This window comes from Otolemur garnettii, unplaced genomic scaffold, assembly GCF_000181295.1.
Source record: "Otolemur garnettii isolate 467f Iridium unplaced genomic scaffold, OtoGar3 scaffold00009, whole genome shotgun sequence".
Classification (NCBI taxonomy): Eukaryota; Metazoa; Chordata; class Mammalia; order Primates; family Galagidae; genus Otolemur; species Otolemur garnettii.
The window spans coordinates 32,369,355-32,391,140 of record NW_003852404.1 but is presented as its reverse complement, the minus strand read 5'-3'; the positions used below and the strand labels follow the sequence as shown (position 1 = coordinate 32,391,140).

Here is a 21,786-nt window from a genome sequence, read left to right as displayed (position 1 = left end):
AAAAAAAAAAAAAAAAAGATTGTCTGTACAGAAAAATCTCAAAGAATCTAGAAAAATAAAAATTTAGAAGTGATACATGAATTCAACATGGGAATGGATATAAAATCAAAATGAAAACTTAATCATCTGTACAGTTACCAACAGTGAATGTGTAAAAACTAGAATGAAAATAAGTGTTATTTACAATTATGGCAAAGAAAATAAAATGCTTAGATATAAATTAAATAAATCTTGTCTGTACATAACATCAGGTCTTTATGTTAAAAATTACAAAATGCTAATGAATGACATGAAAGAAGCCCTAGATCAATGGAAAGGCATATCATGGTCATGAATTAAAAAACTTAATAACATAAATATATCAGTGGTACCCACATAATCTGTAAATTTAGTAAAAACCCTATTCAATTTGGCCAGATTTTATAAAATATTCATACAAATTATAATCTTTACTTAAGAAGCATCTTTTAATTATTGTATAACTAAAATTCTTGATTTTCCTATACTGTATAGTCATTCCCAACCAGGGGAAGATGAGAGCAGAGGAGCTGATCTCCTCTCTTCTAAGGAAATCTAAAGTGTGAAATAATGGATATTTTTGAGAGTGAATATTTTAATGAGTTTAAATTTCTGTATTGCTTTTAACACATCAAAGACTGAAGAGAGTGTTTTAGAAACCAATGTTTGCTATTTGTCTCTTGTGTTTCTGCATGTCTTGTAAACAGAGGTACTGATTGCCCACTTTTCTGAATGATCTTTTCAAAGATGTTTGTTGTATAGTGAGTAACCGTGGAATCTAGACATAGTACCTCCATTTGCAGCAATTGGTAGATCTGTTAACTTTTCAGTATGATAAAGACAACATTTCTTCTGAGGCATATGCTAGGCAGGTTTGTTTATGTAGGTTATCATAAATGTTTGATGCTCCTTAAATATCATTTCTTTTCCTTCAACACAACTCATTGCATATGCAGGCATGCCTTGGTTATCTTTGCATAACTTTGTAACAATTGGAGATTTAGAAACCAGAGCATGACAAGGACGGAAAAAGAGGCTGGGATTTCTATGAGTGTCAAACTGTCCATAGCCTTTGACCCCTAAAACTCAGATTCTGTCAGCATCCGTGAAAATGTGGCAGGCTACCATGTTGGCTTATAAGTAGGGTTAAAACCTCAGACGCTTCACAGTTCGTGATACCTCTCTTCCCCCCTCCTCCCCTCAGGATGTTGGTATTCAGACCGACCCTGGCATTGGATGGAATCCGACCCTAAGGGAAGCCTTTCATGAGTGTTCCAACTAATGACTCAGCTTGGTCCGCTTCTTACGGTTAGCATCAGACAACATGAGTAACCCAACTTAACCATCCCATCTGAGGTATATGCAACAGGAGGCAGAGAAAACGTCACCCTGTGTGAATTCCCGATTCACAGAAAACATAAGAAACAAGTGACTTTTCTAAGTTACTAAAGTGATATTATGTGTTCAGAAGACTAAAAATGTTCCCTGAAAACAGAACACATTTCTGTACTACTTCTTGAACATCGATGCACATGCTATCTTAAAAGGAAAACGTTTCTCGGAGTTTATTAGTCTTATTTTTGGCTTTGCATGTATTAATTCTTTAAACATTAGTAAGCCACTTACCATATAGGTACTGCCCCTTTCTACACAGGTGGGTATCCATAAAGTTCGTGTGCAATTTAAAATAGTTTTACATTGTAAATTGCACATGAACTTTATAGACAGCCTTATCATAGGATTATTTTGTTCCCCATAGTGATTTGCACTTAAAATATCTATTATTCAATCAAAAATTATGATTTTTTTTCTGCGGGCTAGGCCCTGACTCTGCTCATGTGTTACATGAGACTTGCCTTTACAAAACTCTCTCTCTCCCTCTAAATCTTTGAAACTAAATATTATCTATGTGGAGTATAATTGTGTGTAATTAATGAGATCCTTACCACAATTGTTGAAAAAGGTAATGTTGCTCATTTGTCATTCGATAATACATTTAATATTAATTTAACAAATACTAATTGTATGCCTACTGGCCTATTGTGAGCCAGGCACCATGTTAGTTGTGTGCTAAATAAATCACCACTATTAGGCTAAAAGTCATAGTGGTGTTATGTTAGAGTCTTTTATGCTCAAATGATGCCTCAAACTGAATCCAATTAAACAAGGAAAAGATTCCTATTTGTCAACTGTCTTTGAAAATGTGAAAGTTTCAACAACTTAATCTACTTGATGCTGCAAGCTTATACTAATCTTTTATGCCCTGAAACTTAGTTATATTATCCTAAGATATTATTACAATATGATCTTAATATTTTAACTTCTATGGAATGTGTGATATAAATAACTTATATGTGTATTAAATATAAATATAATCTCTACAGTCAGAAACCTGAAACAGATTGAGTATTAAGGGATCTTCAGCTCAAGATAAATAATAATATTGGCAAACTGAGCATTCTTTGAAGGAGAATATCCAAATGCATTTTGACTAGAGTCTTTTTCAATTTTTGTGTTGCTGAGTTGCTGATATGAAATATATATTTATTACATGAAGCATACCTGTGACAGTTAAATTCAGATAGTGTTATCTATAACAATTTGTATTGGCTTCCTCCCAAGGCTTTTGATTTGCCATGTATGAGGATAAATGAGAACCATATGAAAGTCAATAAGTTCTTGATAGTACATGAAATTCTGTGTTCTCTCATCCTTGATTTTAGCAACATTCCAAGGTTTTGGCTTCCACCATTGAAGGTAATAGGCTTCAAAAAGGCAAGGTCCCCCCACCCCCTTGGCTTCTGATAAGAATCCGAAACTTAACACACTTCCATAAATCATTGGTGTGGAAATCTGTCATAAAATAGCACAAAAGTACTCCTTTTTCCTTGTGGTATTTGGTGTTTCCAAATTAGATTATTTGTTGAATGTTCAGGGGAGCATTTTTGCTTGAAGCGTTCACCACATGTCAGACAAATCTTATGCTATTGAAGTGGAGTTCACAGAAATGAAATCAAGGATAACTGCCTCTTCCTTCCTCTCCCACACTCGGGACAGAAATGCATCTCTACCATCTGACTTAACTAAGTAACATCATGCACATTGAAAAGTGAAAATAGAAGTTACTGGTGATCGTAATTTCAGAAAGCGTTTCATAATTTTCCTCCAGATTTTACCCTCAATTGTAACATTATCCTGACAGCTAGTAGAGGGCAGTAATCCAGATCAAGGATTCTGGAGTTGATTTTGACTTCATTTTTCTACTTGCTAGCTGTATACTTGTATACTTATTAACCACTCTAAATATCAATTTATGAAGTGAATAACAATTAATTATTTAATTGAGCTCTTGGAAAAGTGAAATCAAATAACGTATATTAAGGGCTTTGTACATAGTAAATGTTCAATTGCCATTAACTCTGATTATTTGGAATAGTGCTATAAAAAGCATATATGTATTTGTGTACATGTATCTAATAGACATTATCAAGCAGATTATTTTATTTTGATTTATTACCAGTGACACTTTAATTTTTTCTAATTTCAGTGGGAAGGTATATTTCTTTAAGAAAGAAAGGTGATAGCCCACCGATCAGGAAAATATAGTACACTTATGCCTATTCTTTATCACCGGCTTTTCCTAGAGAATTTCAGGGTGAGCACTTCTGTAAACCTCCAAAATCTTCACTTTATGGTGTATTTAACTCTACCACTTATTTTCCCAAATTGTATCTAGATACTCTGGGTCAATAGAATGTGTATCCCAGATGCCTCGTAAGTAAGCATGTTGATGTTATTTGTACATAGTAAAAGTGAGTAGAAAGGATCAGAAAAGCTTTGGCATTTACCTTGTTAAATTTTTATAGCTAAGCTCTGGTTCAAGAGTCTACTTAAATGACTTAAATTCACTAAAAAAATGGGAGCATTGAGACTAATGAAATAAGTCCACAAAATTCTATGAAAATGAACCAGTTCTAGCAGAGATCAGTATATTCAATGATCCAAGATATATAAATAGAACGTTAACTAGTTTTATTGACCTGAAGGAAATTTACACTCTTTCCCACAGAGGAAAAAATCAGGGACAGAATTCTTTATTATGTTATCAAACATCATAAATACATTAATTCAACTCAAACGTTTTTAGGAATCAGGCACATTAAACGGGCAATATAGCAACAGTGATTTATAAGGCAGAGTTTCTGTTCAAGATGTCCTTACCTAGGAGAAGGGATGGGGCATAAATAACAGGCAGTTTCAGTAAAGATAGCAAGGGTTATGACATTTTTAAGTACAGGGTTCTTTTGGTACAGAAGAAAATATCATCTAACTCATTGTTGGGGAGCTGAGGAGACCAGAAGAATGAATAAAGATTGGCTAAGTGATTCTAGACAGAGGAACTGAAACTTCAAAGGCAAGGATGCCTTAAAGGAAGTACGGCATCTTCAGAGAACTACAGATGGTTCACTATGCTTTACAGAGGGTGAGGACACAGGAAACAAACCCCCAAATAAGGAGAGAAGTGTGGTTTTATTCAAGACAGGTCACCACATGCCAACAGGAGAGTATTCTGTAATCTAGAAATCTAGAAGTGAAAAGTTGTCAGCTGCAGGCTGTGTTCAGCCTATGAGTGTGTAAGTTTGTGTGAGTGGGGACAGTAATTAGACAAGTTATATTTTAAATATGTACAATTTTCTCACAAAAACTCAGATTAGGTATTTGCTTAAAAAATCTCACATTCTGGCCATATGAGTGTCACCCTACACCTGAGATGTTGCCTTTAGAGTAAGGAAAGGCGCTCTTGTGGGTCACTCTACTTTTCAGTCTCTTCACTGAGTTCTGTGGCCTGCCGGCCCCGAGGCATTTGAGTATTCAAGCCTCCTACAGGGGAACTACAAATTAAATTTGCTCTATTAGTTTGGCTGCTTGCTGAACAGCGTTTGGAACAAATCATGAGTCAGAGGCTTAAATTTAGGAAGACCCTTCAGTACTCCAGGCTGAATATAGCAGAGGTTGTGGTGTGTTACAGAGAAAAGGGACAGAGGTGATATTCCTAAGACGTCATCACTGCTTACGTGGCGGGAAGGGCAAAGGATGACATTTTAGTTTCCGGGTTAATCAACTTCAGAGTCATCTCAGTCTAACATCTTCAAGAAGCAGACACAGAGAGAATTGGACTTGAAAGAATTTGGGGGTAGAAATTCCTGTGAAGCACTGGGGCAGGGTGTGAGAGAGAGCGAGGGAGCTTTCAGATTGAAGTACCACTGTCCCCAGAGCACCCTGGGGTAGCCACGGCTATAATACAAGGAAAAGAGCACAGCATAAGAACATGGCAGTTTAAAATTTCTTTCTATTTATATGCTAGGGGTGATCTTGAGAGGTGACTTGGACATTCTGAGTCTAGATTTCCTCCTCACTTGAAAATGATTAATACCTGTTCACAGAAGTTGTAAAAAGATTGAATGTGATAACTTGCAATGGTGATAGCCAAATACCTGGCACATAGCAGTGCTTACTACATAATGTATTGAATAAATGTATTTTTGTTCATCTCTTCTCCTTTACTTAATCTCATGTTTCCAAGATACTCTCTACTCCACTTGACACATCTGTGTCTACCTTCTTTAAAATATAAGTTGTTTTGTGATGATTTGTGATGATTTGTGATCACTTCGTGATCGTTTTCTAACCTTATGAGACTCTTGCCCACTCATCTTATTTTGCACACATTTTGTTAGCTTTTTAAAATTTTTATTTCATTTAACATTTTCTTTAAGTTGACTGCAAAAGGAACCTATGTATACAAAGTATCAGGCGTATTTTAGCATGTGGTTTTCAGTTGTTACGACTTGATTGTTTTTCAATTTTTGTTTTATTTGGCCTGACCAGAAGTCCTTCTGTTTTTTTGGGAAACAAAACTTTCTTTGGGACTTTCTTTGGGAAACAAAACACTCTGATACCTATGGCGTCAGTAGAACATCACTTCCACTTCCCACTCACTGTCTCCAAGGCCGAGCACAGGATTGAGTAGTTGGCAATTTGAGTTATTTATTGCCCCGCCCAAAGTACTGGGGCTTGTGACCCAAGTAAGTACTCACAATTTTTGTTGGAACAATTGAAGGACGGTAATCATTTATAGGAATTCAAATGCAGAACTATATTAAATAGAGCAGTATTTTCCACTTTGTAAAATGATATAGCTTCCAAATTAATTCAGGTGGGAAAAAAAAATGGGGTCAAAGGATGAAGCATAGAAGGAGAAACTTAACCCTAAAGAAATAGTTGAATTCCTGGTCCCATCTATGCCCGATCTCTCAGGGAGTTGATTCCCAGAGTTCTCAGTCACAGGGGTGTGACATTTTCTTTTTTCTCTTAAGCTGATTTATCTACTTTTTACCACTAGTAAACAAAAGAGGATGGCCTAATATAGTTGTGTTTACTCACTACAAAGATAATATTTACCGATTATTGTTCCACCTTATTTATAATGGGATTTAAACCCTAAAATGAGGATCACATGACATCAATCCCTCCTCAGTTGTGGAGAATAAAGAAACAAAAGGCACATTTTTGTGATGTATATAAATTTCATTATTTTGCTGTTTAAATAGGAATATACTTTTATATTTAAAAAAAACTTCAAAGACCACTTCTGTATTCCAATCTGTAAAAAATATTTTCATTATGTTTATTATAAAAATATAAATGTTTCCACTACAAATCATTTTACATTAGTAAAAGGCCATCTACGTTGTACAACATAAACTAAATGAGTCAGGTTTTGAAAAGACAAGTTGAAACTAAACACATGTTGTCAATCATATCACATTTATACATGGCTTAATTGACATTTAGCACAGCATAAACTGGGCGAGTTTCCAGAAATAAATAATACATGTAAATCAAATTTAAGATATGAAACAGATAATATGGTACATAACATTGAGAGAGAGTTGTGGTTTCTTGTTTGTTGAATGCCAGTGAAGTTCCTGTACAAAGAGATGGCCAAAGCATTCTAGTACCTCTACTCCACAGTTAAGAATCGTACACTTATGTTTACATATGTACAGGGTAAGAATTGCATAAAGTAAATCTATAAGAGGTCAGGTAGAAAAATACTGAAGAAATAAAGAGCAGTACACTGTATGTACAACTTCTACTTTCAAATGGAAAGCACGGCCAAAATAAGTGAAGTAGATTTCAACAATCCTCAACTATTATCAGTTTGTAAAATGCACAGGTTGTGTTCCGTATGTTCAGAATAGTCTCTAAAAAAGTAAATCTTAGCCCAGGAACAAATGAAATGGAAATCAGATTCAGATCTCCTTTTAACATTCCAAAACACAAAATAGTTAACTAAATTTGTTTTCTAGTTGCTTTTAGCAGGCTTAAGGGAAATATTTGGGATTAATTTCATAATCTCACATAAAGTTTAAAAACATTCATGCTCTTATTATATCCAATACAGAATTCTAGTGGTATGATTTGACTATAAGGAATATTGCCAAAATTTGAGAAATAATCTCATTATCTGAAGAAATACAATACAATGTAAATCTTATTACACTAAATCTATAACAGATTAGCACTTGTGAATTTTGATTTGTGATTTAAGTTTTATTTCACTTGTGTTCAATTTTGCATAAGAACATAAAGTTTGCAGCATTTTTTATTCTATTCTTATGACATATACAATTCTTATGCCCATTATCATACCAGCTTAGAAAGAGTATAGAGCTAAAATGTTGCTTCAGAATATATTAGTAGTTAGATTTCCACCAGGTACAACCTTCCAAATATTACTGAACATGCTAATATTTGGCCTTTATGTAATACTCCAAATCTTTGCAATGAGAGATTTCTCTATTGATGATAGGTTTTGAGGCATTTGCTAGATGACCCACTACTTAGAAAATGATATGTCCCATAAATTCAAAGAATTTCAATCCTTCTAAATGATACACCAGAATTACAATAGGTACATTGAAGTGGAAGAGTCGTAACGATAATAATACTACTTTTTGTATTGATGATCACAAGGTTTAGTTAATAGACCTAAATCCCAGAGATGTAGATGAGCAGGTCAGTTATCATTATTCTCTACAAACAGATCAGCAAGTTTAAGCAATGAGATTAAGTGACTTTTCAAAGCCAGTGAGTAAATGATTTTTTGATTCGTGCATTGGCCTACAGGCTGTCTTGCTAATTACTGCTGCAATCTCAAGAGGATTCCAATTCTTTCCAGTGTAGCTTTTCTCAGGAGCTCTAACATGGCTCCCTCCCCTAATGAAAGAAGTTGGTGGACTCTGTGCACCAGAGCAGGAAAGGTATGTCATCTGGGTGAAATCCCATTACATATAAGCCAGTAAGCTAGTATATTACACTAAATTAGAGCGTACAGTTTAGAATAAGTGGAGAGGGGAAATGGATAGGATAATTCAAACTGTGAGAGGTTTGATTAGTGTATGAGCCAGGAAAGGGTTTGATTATTTTTAATGCAGCTAAGTGGATGGTTCAAAAAGTTGAGAAAGAAGCCCATCATTATCTGTGTCAAATTAAACATGTTTCACTCTGCTGACAGTCTGAAAGAGCATTTGGCACTTGGCTGTATCAAATCCAAATTAAATCATCACGGCATAAATACAAAACAATAAAAACAATTCAAAAGAAAATAAATATGTACTTTAAAAAAAAATTAAGACATTTCTTTACATGATATACTTAAGGAGCTAACAATTTAAAAATGTGTAGTACTTAAAACAACTACAAACTTCATCTCTATATGTTTTAAACAGATAAAAGAGAATACTATGATGAGAAGGTAGCAAATTTGGCCAGATAGTTTGAGGTATGGATCCCTCTGCTTTGTTTGCTTTTGAAGAAACAAAATACCTGTTGCAGATTTCTTCTGTATATAAAAATATTACAAGTCTTTCCTGTTGTGGCTATTTGTAAACAAAGCCACCGTGTCCACTTGTCATTTCACTTGCTTTGCTTTTATCAGTCCGTTTATAATCAATGGCTCAATGCTAGTTCTTCACCATTTGCGCCAAAGAATTTTAACTTGATTCATAAACTAATATTAAAAAAGCAATTACAAAAAAATTATAGCCACTCACGCATCCACTAACTGACTGGGGGGAAAAGGGGTCTTCAGTTGCATTTTAAGGCATTTGTACTCATGTCTGAGTGTCTTATTGGGCTCGGAGCTTCTACCAGTATCTCCAGCATTGTCGTCTGTGATGCCACATCCTCAACAGCCACCACTTCCGTCCAGAATTAGTACTTTACACTGGAACGGGACCATTCTTCGATTGTGTTTCTAGAGCTTTAATGCTGCTGATAATCTTCTTCTGTGGCCCAACCACGGTGACACCAACTTTTTTCATGTCACTATGAAAAAAGAGAACGCATCTGATGAGAATCATGGTGTTCTGGATGGAGCATAGCAGGAAATTTTCAAATAGCAAAACTTACACAATCATTTATTCCAGTACTTTGGACCTGATTTTAGAATGTTCGCATCATTCTTGTGTTATATGCTGACTATTCTACCTGCATCTAGAGGAAGAACGTTTATACAGATGGTGTAGCAGGATGAACAGCGTTCCTTCAAAGCATGTCCACCTAGAAACTGATAACATGACTATATTTGGAAATAGAGTTCTTTGCATATGTAATTAAGACAAAGATTGAAATAATGCACTGGAACAGAGTGAAACCTAAATCCAGTGACAGATCTTTATAAGAGACTAGAACACATATGGACAGAGACAAGAAAACTATGTAAAAATGAAAGCCCAAACTGGAGTGATGTTGCCACAAGCCAAGGAACACCAGGATCGCACCTGAAGCTGGAAGAGGCAAGGAAAGATTCATCCCTAGGAACTTTGAAGCAAGTATGGTTCTGCCAGCATCTTCATTTCAGACTTCTGGCCTCTAGAATTATAAGAGAATAGACTTCTGTTGTTTAACATATTGACTCCCACACTAGGAAAAATTTTTTCCTTGAGGGGCACAGTGTTTTATTATGAAAATATAAACAAAACAGAATGATTTTAAAGCATACATTAAAAATTTATATAAAAATTTGAAGAAAAATAGCAAGGTAAAAAGTAATGTGAAAACTTGAAAAATTGTTCATAAGGGTAAAGGGTTTTTCTTGACTTTCCAGGCTTGAGTGTAATTTAAAGGTAAACAAATAGAAAAATGAAATTTATTGACTTCTACTTATTTAATCCACTGTTTTTTTTCTTTGAGACAGGATCTCATTCTGTCACCCTGGGTGACGTGTGATGGCATCATAGCTAACAGCAACTTCAAGCTCCTGGGCCTCAATGATCCTCTTTCCTCAGCCTTTTAAGTAGCTGGGACTATAGGTTGATTTTTCTATTTGGGGTAGAGACTGATTCTAGCTCTTGATCAGGCTGGTCTTGAACTCCTGATCTCAAACAATCCACCCTCCTTAGCCTCTCATAGTGCTAAGATCACAGGTGTGAGCTACCATGTCCAGCCTAACCCACATTTTTAGAATTAAATTGTCAATATTTATTGTAAGAAGAAGAACATCAACAATTAAGATTTTCACAAGCCAGCTGCAGGTTTTTGCCCAGGGGACCATCCATCATGTAATATGCAAACTACAGCCCAGCAATATGAGATGCCTACGCACCCTGAGACTCCTAAGGTCAGGAGACATGTGAGTGAGTTATACATACTTCACCAGACCCTGGGCTCAAAACTAGCATGAGTTAAATACAACTCATATGGCAGTTAATATGTAAGCCAATAACTTTGTATTAATTTCTATGGCAATCTTTGGAAATTAATACAGATGGTCACACATTCTTTTTGGGACATTATTTCTTTCCTCTGAATCTGGACCAGCTCCGGGACTGCTTTCACTGACAGAGTATACTCCAAGTGATGTTTTATTAGTTTTTGTACTCAGGACTTAAACTGCCAGCTTCCATTTCTTATCCCTTCATATTCATACACCCTCTCTGATGCCCTGGAGTTACCATATAAGAAGTCTGCCTACTTGATATGAGGGCATCGGAGGGGCCCTGTGTAATCACTGTGGTCTACAGTCCCAGGTGAGATCAGCTGGGTAGCTGCCTGCACCAAGGCAGATATCTGAGTAGAAGCATCTCCCGCCCTCCCCACCAGATCAGTCCATTTGCCCACTGACAGCTTCAGCCGAAACCAACACTGCAGCCCCCAGAATCTTCCACCCAATGTGTCTGAACTCAAGCCACAACTCTGTGATGTTTTCTCAAAGTAGAAAAAAATGGCAGACATATCTCTATTTATTAACTTTACAATAAAGTCAGAAACCAACTGTTGAAATAAAGAATATGGGAACATACAAAATTTCATTTAGGAAAAAGAAAAGACTTAGCGAAACATGTGAAAATTATTAATTATGTGCTCTTATTTCGAGTAATTAGTGCATATATTTACTCTTTTGGGAATGAGGGCTGCTCAGAAATCCCCCTCCAGCAAGCAGTTCCCCAAACTTCCTATTCAATATTGCACAGTCTCCCTGAATGTGTATCTGCACTTTCTCTTTTCCTTCTCGTTTCATTGTTTCCTAAAGCATTTACTATCACCGAGCATATCATCTTTCTTTCTGATTTAGTCTCTTTGTCCCATTTCTTGTCCCTCAAAAGGGTAAATTCCACATGCGCAAGGATTTTTGCTTATGTTGCTCTCTGCTTATCAACAGTGCCTTGAACAATGGCTGCCCCTTAGCAGGCACAATACAAATTTATTAAAGAACGAAACAGATTACCAGATTGGATGAAATCAATCTGGTAATAAAGTTGGCAGCAAGAGCCAGGCAAATTGGGACTGCTGAGAATAAAAGGTATACATGTATGGACAGAATATACTGCAAATATACTCACGTATACACAGACAAGAGGTTTCTTTATGCAGAATATAAGGAGAGAAAAATTTAAAAATTCAGCTACATATTAATGGACTAATTGATTTATCAGAAATAGGTTCCAAAGCAATAAAGGTGTGTAATAAGACTGTACGTAACCATTTGAGAAGCACAGTACTGTTAGTTAAGCATCAGCTGCATGAAATTAACCAGGACTGTACTGCGTTCTTATCATCTGGGCTGGGAAGGAAGTTCCTGATGACCTCCAGGTTCCCTCTCTACCAACATTCACAGGGCTGATAAATTCTCTATGGACAGCTCAGATCTTGCCTGCAGCCCTCTCTATCACACTGTCCTGTTGCCGTCTCTTCATGACGAAAGCTTGTAGGCAGGTGAGCTAATTTCAGGCTTGCCACTCAGTGAGATAAACAATGAACACCTATATTAGAGTAACGTATGCTATTTCTGTTGATCCTGCTTTTGAGAATGGGTCTTATAGGATTATGACTTTTTATAACATAAAAAGTTGTTCTCAGCCTTCCTAATGCCGCAATGTATTTTCATTGTTAAAAAGGGGTCACAATCCACAGGTTGAGAACCACTGTTTTATCTGCAATGGGTCTATCTTTAAAATAAAGGATTAAACATTTTCCCTGTTCATCCTTAAACTATAACAAAGTCAAGTTATGAGTCCAGAGCCAGAAAACAGGACAGATATAAACTTAGGTATACAAATCCGTAGATTGCTCACTCTTTATATTTTCTTTTATCTTTCTTCCAATACTGTATCATATTTTTTTATGATTTTTCCCTTTGTTTCTTCCTTTTCTCCATCTCTTATAAACTTAAATAATAAAATGATAAAGAAGATAGAAAAATGTCCCAAAGTAGAGTGGTCATTTCCTTAGCTCTTTGAGAAATTTAAGCATAGTCACGGAATAATCTGTGCTGCGCTGTCGGCCCTGATCTTCTCTTCTGAACCGATGCTCTCATGCCCAAGTGCCTAAAAAAATCAGATGGTGAGTATTCACAGATCCATTTGGGACATTCTTCTTCAATTCTTTACAGATGGACTTCCAGAGCGTATTACTCAAGACATTTTCTGCATAAAACGGTCTCAGATTCTTTGGGTTATATAAGCAAACAGATATATAATCTCGTTTATACTTAATGCAAGGTATTACTCCAGATTTTGGGAATGAGAATTAAAGTAATTATCCCTTTGGGCTATCCTCTTGCTGGGAGTTTTATGTACTGTCTACTCTCTCTACTCTTGCCACAATGTGCCCTACCAATCACCCTACCTCATCCAAAGTGCTCTGAACACCAACACCCAGATACTGCAGTCTCCATAAAGCTCTCTCTGTTTGTTCATTCCATCGTGACTATCCTATATAGAAGATTGGTGGAAAAGTTCAAGATTAAAATGCAGCTCAAGATTGAGACCATAGGTGAATATGTTAAAAGGCACTTAAAAAGGACTTACAAGGCAACAGGACAGGGGATGGCACTTTCACAATGGCATCCAAAGGGGTAAAATAATGACAGCAGCTATTAGTACTTAATATTCACTTCACCTACTTAATTCTCTCCTTGGTTTCCTACAGTCACACTCTCTGCCCTTTTCTTTTCTCTCTTCTTTTCTCAGTTTATTCTTCTGAATTCCATCTTAGGCTATGAAATAATGTTTTTAAAAAGATGTTTATTAAATAAACTACCTATTTTCTAGGCTTTATTTGAAAATAAGATGACTTGAGTAGCTTATATATCAATTAAAACCCCTAAAGTGAAATAAATTTATATTTATTTGACTATAAAACTATATTGACCTTTTCTTATTACTTGATAGTCTGTATAGAAACAAAAAGAAATTCTGTATCGCTCCTAGGAATCTATGTCTAGGAGAATCTCTAGGATTATTTGGTCAAGCAAATCATTTCTGAATTGAGTCTGCATGCCACGAAGCAAACTGAGATCGAAAAGCAATCAATTTCAAACAATGAGGCCAAGACAGCAAAGGGAAAAATAAAATGACTATAGCATTAGGGTGAAAATGTTACCTCACATGATTTCCTGAAATTATTAGCATATTAAAGATTTTTAATAAATTCTTATTTTTGTAATATAAACTGAGAGCATGAGATTCATGACGTGGTGGAAGCTTGAGGAAAAAATAATTCCTTTCAAGGAGTTTTAGGGCAATAGCTGTTAATCCTACATTGTCCCTGAACAGAAAAGAAAGGACAGAAGAAAGAACGTTGTGAGGAGTGGAACAGAGAGATAATCTAAGACCTTCTCACAGCGTGAAGGGCAAACCTGAAAGAGTTGGATCTCTCAGAAAAGTCCGCTTTCATCTTGAATGTACAGTTACAGGTTGTTCAAATAATAATAATACAGTAAAAAAATATTCTAATCAGCCAACACTGTATTGTCACAAAACTTAGCTAACTTGGAAATATAAGAAACACTGTCATTTGCCTTTTTTTGAGCAAGTAGCTTTCTTATCACATTCGTAGCTGATAAGGCTAACTATATTTAAATTGCAAACTAAGCAGTTCATCTCATTAACAGGGTTCTGCCCGGTCTACTTCCACATGGCATTTCAATATTGAAAAGCTCTGCATGTTGATATTTTATTGAAAATAAACATTTGCATAATTTTACCTTTGAAAATCTGGGCATAGTGTGAAAATGTTCAACGTTTCGTTTGTTTTTTGCTCTGTGTCTATGCTGTACAGTAGGTGTCTTGTGCTTGATAATCCTGTTTATATTACTAAACTAAGATTTTATAAAAATATTTAAATACATGAATCGATTCTGAGATTGTGCCTGAGGAAAATAAGTACCATAGAAGCACAAAGTTTATTTTCAATTGGATCAAAAGTCTTATTCAATAAACACCACATTCCATGTTGAACAAGAATGCCAATCATGATAAATAAACTCGAGTACATTTACTCTTCGAGAACAAGTCCTCCTCTTTAATAGTAATAAACCTCTTCTGTAAGTCTTTTACAAGTTTCTTTTTTTTTTTTTTTTAGAGGCCTGGCTTGTTAGATGAAGGCTTTATGTGTTTCTGATTGTAATGTTATAGCATATATTATAAACTTTGTAATTTGCTTGTTGGTAGCTTATATCTCTATGAATTATATTTCACACTCTTCTTTGACATGAAATATGTGTATGCTATTCTCCATTGTGAGTGACTTTCCTTAAATGTTTGACAGAGTATTAATGAAATTATTTATACATTCAACAACATTTAAAAATTTTAAAAATTAGTTGGAGGAGATAACACTTTAAGGAACTTGAGCAGAATAAAGAGTTTATTGAATTTAATGAAGATCAAAGACAGAAAGGCTCTGACTCAAAGATGAACACAATTTCCCTACAGACCACACAAGTAACAACATCCCGGACAACTTTTACTGTATTTTCCTATAACACAGCTCTTTCCTTGGAACAGTTCTCCACCTTATCCTCAGGAAAGGGGCCCTAGATCCAAGTTCATTGGATCTCACTACACCTGTTTTGAAAAGAAATGATTGAACTTTGGCATATGTATGACGGTAGCAGTGCCTGCCAATCTACAATGAGACTGAGACTGAAACAGTTTTATTCTGAGTTTCTCTTCTGGGAACTCAGAGTTAAAAGAGCTGGGTCCTGATCCCAAGACGCACAGGGAGACAGCATGACATAGTATTGAGAGGGCCATTTTTAATTATGAAGACAGGAATACAGAAAAAATAACTGTGCAGAAAGAAAAAAAACATGATGCAGTTACATTAGAACATGAAGTAATTGGTTCTCATTCGTGGGGAGATGAAGAAGAATATGACTTCTAGCTTTTCATTTTCCACTTGCTAAATTCCAGACCTTGTGAAGAACTAAAAGTTTTGATTATTCATTGGATTCCCTTGAATCTTACAGACTACCTTTCCTTGAGTCCATGGATTTCTCAAATCAAAAGATTCTTATCATCAAAGATCCCTGTCTAAGAAAGACATCACATTATACTTCCTTATTATTGGCTTTCAATACATGAAACCATAAATTAATATTGATATTCTGATGCATATTTCATCTTTCAGGACTGACAATGGGCCTGTTAAGGAAAAGAGTCCTATCTTAAACTTAAGCTAAATCCATTTTCTAGATTTAAATCCTTTACAGAGTAGACAAGGATGACTAGATGATGGTATGTTTATTTAGTAGCTGTGAAAACGACTTTCATTTATTAACATGTTTCCTTGTATGACAGATTATTCACTCAGTTCTCAATTTTCCACATTCACAGAGGTCAAGCTTTGGAAAAATAACAGAAATCACAAATGGAAGAATATAATAATCACCAAGGTATGCCTGCTTGTGTTTTAAATTTAGAGCTTGGGTCTGCAGTATGGATATGGGTGTTTATCTGTTGGTCTACCTGATGATACCGTGTCAGTGAAGACCCTTGTTAGTGGGTCCTGTCATGAGGGAAGAAGTCACAGCAATGTGCATCAGTCAAGAAGGTGTGGGTCACAAAGAAACCCACTCAGCACCCAGTCCATATAGTTTCTTGTGAACTTCTTATAGTTCACAAGAAATATTAATTCCTTTTAATAACATTTTTTTTCTTACTCTGTAGAAATCTTGGCTATGGTATCACAAGAACTGTACTCCACGCCTGTGAAGATTTCCTTGCAATGTGCTGTCCGGATGCCATTAAGCCAGTCACCTGTTGTGCGGAAGGTAGTGATATCAACATTGCTTTGGTCGAGAAGAAGGTTTGATGGTCTGCAAGAAAGGAAAACACCAAAGGGAGAGAGATCAGGAGTCAGTAGAGTTGCTGCACGTCAAAATTTGACACCAATATCAGCAGGAACTTCCAGACTTCATGTGGCGTTCCTGTTCATTTGTGGAATTTATCTACCATGAAAGCTTTATCTGTTCAAGCTGGCCGCCTGGAGGAACATCATCCAATCATCTTTTCTAAGTGGTATCCTTTCCACTCACAACTGCTTTTTAAATTATTGAAACTTTACCAGGGAAAGGCATAAATATATCTATACACACCTTATTTTTATAATTAATTTGTTCAATCATTAGCAAAGAAGGTGGTAATTTAAGATACAGTGATAGAGGAGACACAGGGAAGACTTTGCTGAATGCTGTGATGATGGATTTGAGTTTAGCATTAAGTCTTGGATGTTTTTGGACATTGCACAGGTTGCTCTTTAAAGAATGGTTTGAGCAATCTAGAGTATACTTACAATAGGACATGAAGTCAGTGCAGATATAAATAATAAAATGAATGTTAATAAAAATAAAAATTATTGCATATTTGGCAACGCCAAAATGGAGTTCAGTCTACATATACGTAATGTATACGTCTATAATAATATATAATTTTGATATTATATATAGTATACAGAGAGATAAAGATTGTAATTATGATGTATATTGCAACATACAATCAACATTAAGAAGAAGGATTGTTCTAGGATTGTTTTACATCTTGCAGATGTTCTTAGATTAACTATATAATTGTAGACCTGATTGTTAATCTAAGACCATCTGTGAGATCTGGTAAACCACAGGAACAGGAGACATGTAAAAGCAATGAAGGAAACTATGTTTACATCCCTCAAAATAAGCAGCATGTTAGTGAACACTGTCCTTGGAGGTTTTTCTTTTTCAACTCACAGTAAACTTTTTAGTTGTCTATTGACTCACAAGGCTGAGACCAGTCACCAGGTGAACAATTTATTGACCTCTTGCTTTCTTTATTCCTTTTTCTGAAAGGGAGAGAGAGCTCAAGCTCAAAGTGCTTATGAAGTCCTTGTGCTTGGATTAATAATAATAGCCATAAGTTATGAAGGTTCTGTTTTCTGATAACATCAAACATTCATGAGCATTTCCAATGTGCCAGGTGCTATGCTGAGTATGTTCCACAGACATGAAGGACCTTAATCTTTACAACACGACATAGGCACCAGTGCAATCTATCCTTTTATAATATATGCCGAAGCTGAAACTAAAAGAGATTAAGTTATAAATCTGACTTCTCTCAGATAAAAGTGGCAGAGCTTTGATTTAGACCCATATTGTTTTATCCCACCACCCACACTCTAGCAGGCTGTACAATTTAGGTAAAACTTTGTTCATATTGAATTTCCCCTGTATAGGAACCCAAAGGAATGGGTTGAACTCTGAGTGTACCACATGCTATCTATGCAACCTTGAGTATTTCCTTATTGTGTCTGTTTCTTCATCTGTAAAATACAGGTAAAGGTAATGGTACAGACTTCAAATAAATGAAGAGTGAATGAGCAGATGTACCTAGAACTTAGGAAAAATAGTACTGGAACTTAATAAATGATATCTGTCAGCTGTGCATTATTCCAATATAAAGTCACTATGGGTAAAATGGTATAACTTTTCAAAACTTAAAAATAATATAGCAAATACCAGTTTATATAAATATTGGGGATGAAATGAACTTGCTAATTATGATTTTCAGTAACTGGTCATGTATAATATTAGGTACATAGTGTTATAGGCATCAGTTTCTAAAATACACATTTTTAGGACCTCATTAGAATGAGCAATGATTCCACAGCTCACCATGCTTCCACAGTTAATATTTGTAAATGGATGTGCTATTCTGTCTTCTGTCATTTCTGGTTTTATTACTGCAATAAAACATATTATTAGATTAAAACTGTATATATCATAACCTAATCTTTATTTCTTTATTAAAAAGGCACACTTGATATTTACCTTTTCAGAGTTATCATTCAGAATCTTTCAAATTTTGTGACACTGAAGTTGGATTTAATTTGCACAAAACTTTTAAAACTTTTTTAGCATTATTATTTCTAAAATACTCAATACTCGGGCTTTTATAAAAAGGTAGTATTTTTCTTATATACTTAAAATCACTATTTGCTGAAATAAAATGAATCATTGGAAGTGCTTAAATTCAACATTTAAAATTAGTTGTCAGAAGACGCCAAAACAAATGAAGACTATATCAGCCTGCAATTTATCCTTATTTTAGAATGAATTTAGCCCTCTAAGGTGCTAATTTCAATAATAACATTAGGAAAGGCATGGAGTAATAGCAAAATGAATTTTACAGACAAAATGAAACTATACAATGTTTAATCCATGAGCAGCAACCATTGATAACCGTGTAGGACGTGTGGTAAACACTCCTGGTCTTAATGAGAAAATGTATCCATGATACAAATCAATAAAAGTACTAACTCTACCTCTGCTTAAATATTCAGAGATTTCAACACTATTAGTGATCCTACTTAGACCTGCATGCTGTTGCTTGGAGCACATGAGAAGCTTATACATTGATTAGTCATCTGAACTTTTATGGAAATGCATTAAATTTATTTGACAGAAATAGTCACATTATTTAATGCTAAGTTTTTTTAAAAAGGCAACATTACATTCTAGATCTGCTTCTATTTTCAACTTTTGTGTGAAATATAGGTTAGGAGATAGCTCCTTCCCTGTCACAGTCACTTGTGTAAGTGGAGGGTAGTTGAAAGTGGAGGAATTTGCAACCTTCCATCAGACTAAACTCAACTACTTCAACCCTTTCTACTTCAACTGCTCAAATTTTAAATTAAAAAATTGAATTATGGAGATCATCATTTACATTCCTATGATTGGTTTTGTTTTTTTTTTTTGGGACAGAGTCTCACTATGACACTCTCAGTAGAATGCTGTGGCATCACAACTCATAGCAACCTCAAACTCTTGGGTTTAAGTGATTTTCTTGCCTCGGACTCCCAAGTAGCTGGGACTATAGGTGCCAGCTACAACACCCTGCTTTTAATCCTTGTAGTTGTAATCGTTGTTTTAGCAGGCCCAGGCCAGGTTAGAATCCGCCAGCCCTAGTGTATGTGGCCAGCACCCTAACCACTCAACTATGAGCACTGAGCTAATATGGTTTAGTTTTAACTAACTCTCAGAGAGTATCTTAAAAATATAAGGCATTATTTTACAAAGTGTTAATAATAATTTTCTTTTCTTTAGGGACAGCTAGGAAACTATAAAATATAAATAAAACATATTATAAATTATTTTCTTCTGAAATATATGCCAAATAATTTTCTATGATTCCTTGAAGTATGCATCTGAGGAAAAAAGGTTTATTTACATAATTTTAAATTTCCTATTTTTGTTCTTTTCCTAGGAATTTGATGAACTACAGATACAGATAAATAATTCATGTTCCCACCCAGAATATTCTTGGGTTGTTTTAGCATGGCCATCTTGGGTGAAATAGCCTTCGTCACTAACAAGCATTAGCCACAAAATTGGAATCATTAAGTAAGTCATTGAACCAGTAAACTAAATAGATAAGAACAACATTAAGTCAGTTATGAGAAAACTTTACAAGGAAAAATAAAATAGGACCTAGAACTGGAACAAGAAAATATTAAACTAGCTACAGGCGTGTAAGTACACACACAGCTTCTATATCTACAGTAGCTGTAGCATTGAACCTGATGTCAACTTTTAGTCCCATGAATAGTAATACTTTTTTATTTATGGGTTTGTGGGTATGAAGAATCAAACCCCAGGACATCTATTCAGAATATTTATGAAGTGTGCCTAAGAGCAAAATGCAGAATTTTTTCATCTCAATTCAAAATGGTTTGTACTTTCACACTCAACACTTTAGCCAGACTGAACATGAGTTTAGAGAAAATAAGTATAAACAAATTGAAATAGAACAGGACATGAGGATTAGGGATTAGAGAGACCCCAACTGAGTTTGTCTGTTTATGACTTGGATCAAAGTACAACCAAGACAAAAAAAAAAATGACCTAATTTTAATGCCAGTGACCTCAGAATAACCAGCTCTGCAAAGTATCATTTTTCCACTTTCAGGATTTCTCTGGGGATTTCAAATAAAAATTGGTTCCTTTCCTCCTCAGAGAGGACATCTGGAGAGTTTATCAATGGATAGGAATTTGTCTCTTACTGTGAAGAGCCTGTGATGTCTCTTCATGCACACCAAGGGAATCCGGACCTTTTGAGCAGCTGCAAAGATTGGCGTTTTTTCAGACCCAGCCCAGACGCTGGGTTTGAAGGGGAAATTTATAGGCTGGGTGATGTGCACTGTGAGCTCACACTTTTACTAGACAAATTAGATAGGTTTCAATCCATGCAGCTGTAAACGATGTCCTACAGAGTTCCACCTGATCTTTTACAGCTTTTCATAAATCAGTACCTACTGGCCAAAGACCACAGTCATTAAAAAGAAATCATGGAAATTACATGTTTGCTCAGGGGAAGGGAAAAATAACTTTCCTCCCTTTCTCTCTCCCTTCTTGTATTAAGATTTGTGAATTACTCTTTTATGGGCTTTCATACTGTTGCTCTAAAGAGGGACTCATACATTTTCTTCCCTTCAAGTCCTATTTTAGCTATAAATATGTGCACATCAATTACCTCCAGGTACTGGGGAACAAATGTCAATTAACTACTGCCAATCCCATGAAAACCATATTATTTCAGTACTGCCTTAGAATTCCTTATCACTATTGTCCCTTATAATACAAAACACTCCTTTTGGTGTATAACAAGGTTTACCTTTCATGTATCAAAAATAATGAGTAATACATATTTCTTGAAGAATAATTATATGCCTCTTAATTCTAAGAGATAATATTGGAGATGTGTGCTATAATACCGTAATTGGTTTTTATTTGTGTAAATATTCTCATGGAATATATTGAATCTAAAGTGCAATTTCTTAAATTCAAAATACTACTGGTCTCTCCATTTATAATTATCTAAGAATAGTAATATAATTTTTTAGTACTTTTATAACCTGCCTTATTTTTTTTTATTTCAGAAGATG

General features: G+C 35.2%; 1 protein-coding gene across 3 annotated transcripts in view; it reads right to left on the bottom strand.

The window, feature by feature from the left end:
* Positions 1–6,675: 6,675 nt before the first annotated feature.
* Positions 6,676–21,786, bottom strand: part of EPHA3 (EPH receptor A3) — a 335,385-nt gene continuing 320,274 nt past the window's right edge. The window contains exons 16-17 of one of the 3 annotated variants that reach the window (XM_003783935.1): positions 16,532–16,687; positions 6,676–9,411 (exon numbers count right to left, since the gene is read on the bottom strand). In XM_003783935.1, the coding sequence (XP_003783983.1) occupies positions 9,306–9,411; positions 16,532–16,687 (262 nt within the window). In that variant the 3' untranslated portion in view covers positions 6,676–9,305. The remainder of the gene's footprint in view (positions 9,412–16,531; positions 16,688–21,786) is intronic. The other 2 variants (XM_012801561.1, XM_012801560.1) reach the window with 2 other exon arrangements.